This window comes from Phalaenopsis equestris, unplaced genomic scaffold (assembly GCF_001263595.1).
Source record: "Phalaenopsis equestris unplaced genomic scaffold, ASM126359v1 Scaffold209353, whole genome shotgun sequence".
NCBI classification, from domain to species: Eukaryota; Viridiplantae; Streptophyta; class Magnoliopsida; order Asparagales; family Orchidaceae; genus Phalaenopsis; species Phalaenopsis equestris.
The window spans coordinates 76,384-84,663 of NW_018228523.1; the positions used below are offsets into that span (position 1 = coordinate 76,384).

An 8,280-nucleotide genomic window follows, 5' to 3' on the forward strand; every position below is an offset into this window, starting at 1 on the left:
GGTTTGAAAGATTATATTGGCTTCATTTCTCCAAAATTTGACTATTACGTGTCATTTAAAGTTAGGCAGGTAATTCTTTCTATATATATTTTCTCTCTCTTTCTTTCTTGATATGTCATTTAAAGTCAAATATTCCCTCACTTCTATATATATTTTCTCTCTCTTTCTTTCTTGATATATATATATATACATATATATATATATATTATTGTTGGCTAGCTCAGTATAGTTTTTTAGTTTATAAGAAATTAACTATCGAACAACAAAAACAAATAAATAGGACATATATATATTATTGTTGGCTAGTTCAGTATAGTTTTTTAGTTTATAAGAAATTAACTATCGAACAGCAAACGCAAATAAATAGAAATAGGATGTCATCACAACTTGATGGGAAAATTGTAGCTTCTAATTCAGATATCGTTTTCTCATTAATTTTGGCACCTAATTCAGGTATTTATGAGGGTTTATGGGCTTCATAGAATTTATTGTTTCCATTTTATTCCCAGAACGCCTTTTATCATGTTCAATGTTATAGGCTTAAATTGTTTAGAATAATTCCTTCAATTCTTGTTTTAAGGCTGACAGGTATATAGTTGGAAAAATTGCTCCTGTACCTATTCGTAAAGTTCATTCCTCTGATTCTTGACCCTGATTTATTTTGCCTTCTATAATAAATGAAACTTTTCTCATGGCTTGATATCTCATTCGGGGCTCACTATTAAGTCATTGGTGTATCTGAACTTTCTGATCTGTCTTGAAATAAATTTCTGCTTCTGAAGTTTAAAAAATATGGTTGTTATAGTCAGCTTTTAAACAGTTTTAACAAACAGGGTCACAATGATCATTTTTCCAGAAACAGCTTAATCACATCTGTTTTCACACAGTTGCACCAAACAGACAACAGTTTCCTCATAACAGCTTCCCCGCAGCGCAGCTGCAGCTGAAAAACTGAGAAGCTACACTTACGCTAAACAGAACCTTAATCGAAAGATCATCTCATCAAGGCGTAAGATTATATATATATTACAATACAATCTTTTCAATAGTTATCTGTTTTTTTTTTCAAATATAAATATATTTATACAAATAAAGAAAAAAAAAAAGAAATGGGTTGAAAAATCTCTTTTTAAGAGAATAATAGCGGTGTTGTTTTGGGGTGGAGGAGAGGCGAGGCGTGAAGTTGGTTGTGCGGTTTTGAGTCTAAAAAGCAGAGGAAGTTTGGCCAGGAAACTACTGCGGCTTGCTAAATCGAACGAGACGATTTCCGCGAGGAATGGACGAGCAGATAAGAATCGCGTACAGGAATGGCGATTCGTGTGATTTTGTGCTTCTAAATCAAGAGGAAGAGGGCTTCTGAGTCGCACGAGAGGAAGCGACGATCGAGGGGAGGAAGGACCGAATAGGGAGATGGGACGAGGAGTTCTCGGGTTGGAGCACGGCACGGCTAGGGATCGCGCTTAGGGCTGGGGCGAGCGAGCTTCGGCTTCGTGCGGCACAGGGAGAGGAAACGGAGGTGGAAGCTGAAGGCATGCTCGCTCAGGACGATGAAGCGGAGGAAGAGCTCGGCGTAACGTGACGGGATTTTGTATGAAGATGACGGAAGAACTGGAGCGGCGGGATTTGGATTGGGTAGGAGCTAGCAGAGATGAAGATCAAGTCCATTCGAGCCCAGATTCATGTAATGTTACATTCCATAATTATCGGCTACTTCAATTTTGATGGAGCTCAACTCATCCATCTTTATGATTCGTATTTGCTGGTCAGCAACTGCAATAGTAAAGATTTGAATGTTTTCCATAAGTTTAGAGCTGGCAATTCTGAGACAACTTATAGATCTACATGTTCTTTGATGACTGGATTAAAAAGCAATTCTTCTCAGCTAGCATCAATGATTGACAAGATAATATACATTAGCAGAACTAGACGTGTCAAAGAGATTTGCAGTAAATTCTGCGGCGAAAAAGAAGAGAAACCTAACCACAAGAAGAAGAAGATTTATTATCCTAATTTGATATACAAAGATTCCCATGAAGAATAAAAATGAAGGAAATCAGTTCCAGGAATCATGTCTGCATGAAATTTCCAAATCTGACGAGTCCATTCCATCAATTTCTACGAGCAAAAGCACAATTCTTCCCATCTCAAACGTGTAAGACTTCAATTTTGATGAGTTGATCTCTCAAGCCATTCTTCCTAACAAGCCTCTGTGAAGCAAAACTCCTCGCCAAAACTACTGGCATGGACCCAAAGTATCAGCCTCAGCAATTCCTAACCAGCACAAAATTGTTTCACTAACTTAAAAAAAATCCACCATGGATCCCTCATCTCCTGAATTCTGAGCTCTCTCCATCTTGAGGTGACGCAAGATCTTACAGTGAGGCGATTTAATCTTCTCACAGCTGCAAAGCTAAGTCAGGCTGCTGAGAATCCATAGCCAGACTAGAAGAAGAAGGTTGAATTGGAGATGCTGGCGCCTGGTATCCAATATTCAGATCTGGAGGAAGATTATCTCTCCGCTTGCTCTGAGGTTGAGGACTAGAAACTTGCCAAGCTGGATGGTTCTGATAATTTGATAAATTCGAGGAAATCAACTGTGGGAAGATAACTAGGCCTCTATTTTTAACACTTGAGGCCTCCACCTTTAAAGGTAAATTTGCAGGTCGTACAATAGAATATCCATTAAACTGAGAAGCAGTAGGGGTTTTCCAAGCAGGGGGGTTGCAGAAAGGAGATGATATGCTTGGCTTTTCTGAAGCAGTTTTACCATCAACTGATTTCCACTGGCCTGAGGTTCCAACAGACATCCATGCTCTAGCTGCAGCAGATGTTGCTGGACTAAAACCCTCCTTGCTAAGTGGTGAAACTATTGGAATGGACTGTTCTACATGACTAGTGCCACTAGTTGAAAAGTTTTGTTGATTGCTAGCCTTTGCCGGGAAACTCGCAAATTTGAAAGGATAATTGGAAGCCTGATCATGATTATTATTACCCCGACCAAGGGCATAGTTTACTCCAGTTTGATTGCTTGAGATGAAAGCTAAAGAAGTACTTACTTTGGGTCCACTATTGGAACCTCTGATACCAATTTCTGGAGCAGCTTTCAGATTTTGAGATGATGCTGCTTGAATTACTTTATGGGTTTCAGTTTCCCTTGAAAAAATTCCAGGAAAGTTAGCATGAGTGGCTTTATTCAGGGAGTTTGCCAGACCAGCTTGTGGGAAAACATTTGTGAAAGCTTTGGCAAAATCTGCTGTGGTTTGATTTTTCTGCTGATTTGACTTCGTTTGAGTACTTGGTTGTGCAAAATCATTGACACTGATCGCTTCTTGCTTCCTCTCTATAATCTCCTCGCACGGGGTCTCCTCTTTAACACGAACAGGAGCTATGGATGAGTTTCTGTTAATCATCTGACTGTTGACAGCAATGTTGGTGTTATTAGAGTCATTGCACTGTTTCTGTCCAACTGTGCCATTGATTTTGGATTGGGTTTTTGCAGTGCCATTGATTTTGGATTGGGTTTTTGCAGTGCTATCAACACCAAGTAACCTTGGTTTCTGCTCTCCTGAATTCTCACAGAAAGCACTCTTGCTAAAATTAGGAGCTTTTCTGGGGGCTGCTTTAGAGGTCGACAGTTTCTTGATAAGCAAATCCATGTTACTGGAAGCGGGAGTTTGTCCATTCCTTAATTTCATTTCAGCAACCTTATCATTTGTGGCTACTTTTGAACATGAAGCTGGGTTTCCAACAGAAAGAAAAGGAGTGGGAAGAGGCTCATATTCCCCAACCCATCCAGGCCCAAATTTCATCCCAGGAGGTAAGGCTTTTTCAATTTTTTTGGACGCTATTTTCCAGGCCACGGGACCAAGTGAAGCGGTGAATCGGGCAAGGCTCTGAGCATAAGAATGCTCAAAATCAAGTCCAACCTGGAAGACACAACAGCAATTAGATGAGACTGGTGGTGTAGCAGAAACAGTAAGAAGTGTTATTAGTAATGTTACTTACAGGAAGCAGCTGTTTTTGCTCATCCTCAAAGGGATTGAGTACCAGATCAGACTCAACCAAGGGGTTTTGTTGTTGACTTATGTTATATGTTGCCCGGCGATTTTCATCAACTGGTGTTGGTTTACGCCCAAGTTTGGAGGGAGAGCATTTAACTGCAACAAAAATGAATGTAAGATGACAACTTTGTGAGCAGCACATTATATATAGCTAAAGAAAGCTTTAAATCTACTAGAAATATGGCATGCATTGCTTTAAGAAAGTACTCGTCACGAGTTATATCTCTGAGAACCAGTCCTCGCTGTTCTATTACAGTTTCAGCCATCTCCTCAATCCTGCTAACAGAACTGTGTTTATCATCTCTAGCAAGGAATTCTATCTTATCACCTACTCTTGTGATCGGGAGAAAGGCATGACGAGCATAAGGGGATGGCTGAGACAATTAAGGGACATTAATGGAAAAGAGGGGTGCAATAAATATTTTTTAAAAAGCATGGCTAATCAAAAGAGCTGTCGCAGAACTGGTAATTCATAAACTTCGCTATTTGTTATATTTGTTTACATAGCAATTTTATGCAACATCCGAAAATATGGAATGATTGACAAACATAATAACGTCCACAAAACGTCGAATCAAAATGCAAAGAAGATATGTCAAACGTGAGATTAAAAAAAAATATATTTTTTAAATACAAATAGTTCATAAGCTGAGGGCAAATGGATTTAAAAAGAAGGATATCGACCTAATACCAAAACTCTTATGAATCTACCCTCCTAGGAAATCATAATTGTACCTAAAAGGTCATCTCCTTTATCTTGTTTGCTCTCCCCAAGAGAACTAGCATCTACAAGTTCATTAACAGCAACAGACTTCTCTTGTTTGCTCTCCCTCAAAGAAAAACTAGTATCTATAAGTCCATTAATACTAACAGGCTTCTCTTGCTTGCTCAGCCCAAGAGAAAAACTAGTATTTTGAACTCCATTAACAGCTACTGACTTCTCTTGTTTGCTCTCCTCCAGAGAAGAAATGGCATCCACAAGTCCATTAACCGCACCAGACTTATCTTGTTTGCTCCCCTCCAGAGAAGAGCTAGCATCTAGAAGTTCATTAACAGCAACAGATTTTTCAATCCCATTCACTGTGCTCAGTCCGGTAGAGGTATCACCAGCAGAGGCAATAGTGGCGCCAGAAGAGATATCTGATACAATAGGCTCCACCACAGCTTTGTACTGGATCTTCGGTGCACATGAAGTACGAGGTGTCCTTTTTACCATGGGAGTTAATCTGACTTTCTCCTTGGCCCTTTGCTCAGTTCGCTGAGTTTCTGTGTGTTTTACATTCTCTCTAACAAACTGAAACTTACTCCTTGCCAGCTCTTGTATAGCGCATGCCTTCAGAAAACAAAATGAGAGAAGGATATGTCAAGTTGTACGTCTTAAAATTCCTAGAAAAAGGGATAAGTTTTGAAGACATTATCATACTTGTCTGAAGTAAACTGTGTCTGGTGCATTATATTGCATTGCGTTGCTGCAAATTAGGAAAACATCATCCTGCATGCAAAAAAAATGGAGTTTAGAAAGTATGTAGAATAAGAGAAATTTCAATAGATCTATTTAGCCTCAAGATTAATCACAAGAAAAAACATATTTGCTGCATATATATATTAGATAACTGCATTCAAGTAGTTTGTAACCATTGTATTTCTCCCATTCATGGCCGTCCAACGAAACAAATTGTCTTCAGCCATTTACAGTTTATTCTCTAAATCTCTAATTCTTAATCATGTAAACTCTAACTGTGAAAAAAAATTTAAGGGCAATCAAACATAACAACCAGAAATCCTCCTACCCTTAATAGAACATGAAAATTATATAGGTTAATTACCTTTAACAGCTCGTCAAAACAGATGGTATACCTCTTAACATTTACTTGAAAATTAATACTTACCGTTAAATAAAGATAACAACTGACTCAAAAAATGAGAACAAAACACTAACTTTCCGTGGATTTCAAAGAAAATTGCACATTTTTATGAATATTTAGCTTTCATGATCTTCATGGTATCTACTTTCCACAACTGGGCTGTTTAAGAGTTCATTGATGCAATTTTCAATTTTAAATCCTCTATAACCTCACTATTTATTTATAAAAATTGAGTTGAAGATGCCCGATTATCAAAACCCAATACAATCATCATTGTTTTAAGATATCTTTCGCCACAGTACCGATATCTATATATAGGCAAGTATAGCGGGTAGAATAATAAAATAAAACAGAGAATAACCTCGATTAAGAAACATACTAAAAAGTATAGACAGCAATACTTAATAACTACTAACACCCAATCTTGTAAAATCTCTACTGCTCCTGCTTAAATGGAGCATATATACCACAAAGATCATGCTTATTACAAAGATGGGAAAAATGTACTACCAGAGCTTTAGTAAGAATATCTGCCAATTGCTCTTCCTTGGAGACATGAAAGATGACATTATTTGATAGAACGATGAAGTGTCAATCAATTTCCTTATATTTTGTTCTCTTGTAAAGGATAGGATTCTAACAATGTGGTTAATTCATTCCCACTTATCACACTGTAAGAATTAATTATAGGCTAGAATATAGAGAAGCCAAATTTTGTTATAATTTTTTTTTATCTACATTTCACAAAAAGGATGCATCATATCACTACATTCAGCTTCAAAAGTTGATTTAACAACACCAATTTATTTTTGGCTTCTTCACGAGATAAACATTTTCTTCTGTAAAAATATAGCAGTCCAAACCAAATTTTGATCTTCAATGGATTTTTCATAATCAATGTCAGAATAAGATTTAACTTCTAAATGATTGTGATTAGAATAATCTAATCTAGTTCCCAGAGACTTCTTAATATATCTTACGATCTTTAAGATAACATCCCAATATTTCTTGTTTGAGTTTTGCATGTATATGCTTACTATACCAACAAAAGAGAAAATCAAGTTAGATGTCAAACAGCTACTTCACCAACCAAACAAAGAGAACGAAAAGTATATTTGAAGATTTTCTCATCATTTGATGTTCGTTCAATACTCATGGCATAGTTAGTTTGCACCTCAGGAGCAAGTTTTGTCAAATATGTCAACTGCATATTTCCTCTAAACATCGCCTTCTTGTAAGCAAACTCAATGCTAAGAAATTACTTTAAACATCCACAATTTTCAGTAAAATTTATCTTCTAAAAATATTATTTGATCTCATCAATCCCAAAAAATATCATTTTCAGTGAGGAATTTCATCAAAATAGACACATCATCAACAACAAGCTTTTATCTCACTAAATGGGGTCGAATCAAAATAGACACATAAAAAGAACAATACTAGAAAATGAATGATGGATGAATATATGTGAGAAGCTAAGATATATAAAAGATCATCATTGATCTAGACTATACAAAGCGTATTAAACAAGACATAAGGACTTAATTCAAACAATATGGCTTTCCAAAACTTGCAAACCTTTCTCTTTGGAGCAACATGCTCGAAAGCTTGCTCCATATAAAGCCCTTAAATGTTTCTATCCATCTGGAATAAAGTCCACCTTTTGATTATGGCCACATATAGAATGAGGTGGGTAAAGTTTAGATAAGAAACAAGGAAAAAAGGTCTCAAAATTAACAATGTGCTGAATTTCTTAGTGTTCTTTGGCTACCAATTAAGCTTTGTAATTATCATTAATTCCATCTGGATGAAAATGAATCCTGAAAACCCATCGAAATGAAATAGATTTTATACTAATAAGCGAGTGACCGGGATAAAAAAGAGCCCCTATTTAAGCATCCATAACATGTTTAGTTAGGATCAAACAGTGCTTCTTAATACGCGATCAAACGGCAAGGTGCTTCTTAATAAGTCTTAGGAGATGGATAATACAAAGTAATGAAAACAAGAGTCAAAGAATGAAAAAGGCAATATCAAGTGGTTAGTAAAGTGTCATTTAACTTCTAAGAGAGCAATTAGAGGTAGAGTTTTGAAGTTGCATGGGTATATGGATAACTCTAACAATAGTAAACTAGATGAAAGGATGTGCATGAGAGAGAGGCAAATGAGGCTAACAAGCATAAAACTATAGTGAAGGAGCAAGCACTAGAGCAATCAGTGCAAGCGAAATATCTAGAGGAGATTTTGTAATGGAGGGGCAGTATGGTAATATGGAGATGATAAGAGGCAATATCAACAAGTACATAAAAGTAATCATTAATGGGATCATAACAATGGTGAATTTTTAGGGAAAG

The 8,280-nt window shown here is 36.7% G+C and overlaps 1 protein-coding gene across 1 annotated transcript in view; it reads right to left on the reverse strand.

Annotated features, from left to right (window-relative positions):
- Positions 1–1,116: 1,116 nt before the first annotated feature.
- The window catches only part of LOC110036615, a 13,639-nt gene continuing 6,475 nt past the window's right edge, over positions 1,117–8,280 (reverse strand). The window contains exons 6-9 of the mRNA XM_020741096.1: positions 5,485–5,553; positions 4,797–5,394; positions 4,006–4,157; positions 1,117–3,926 (exon numbers count right to left, since the gene is read on the reverse strand). Coding sequence (XP_020596755.1) covers positions 2,397–3,926; positions 4,006–4,157; positions 4,797–5,394; positions 5,485–5,553 — 2,349 coding nt within the window. The 3' untranslated portion in view covers positions 1,117–2,396. The remainder of the gene's footprint in view (positions 3,927–4,005; positions 4,158–4,796; positions 5,395–5,484; positions 5,554–8,280) is intronic.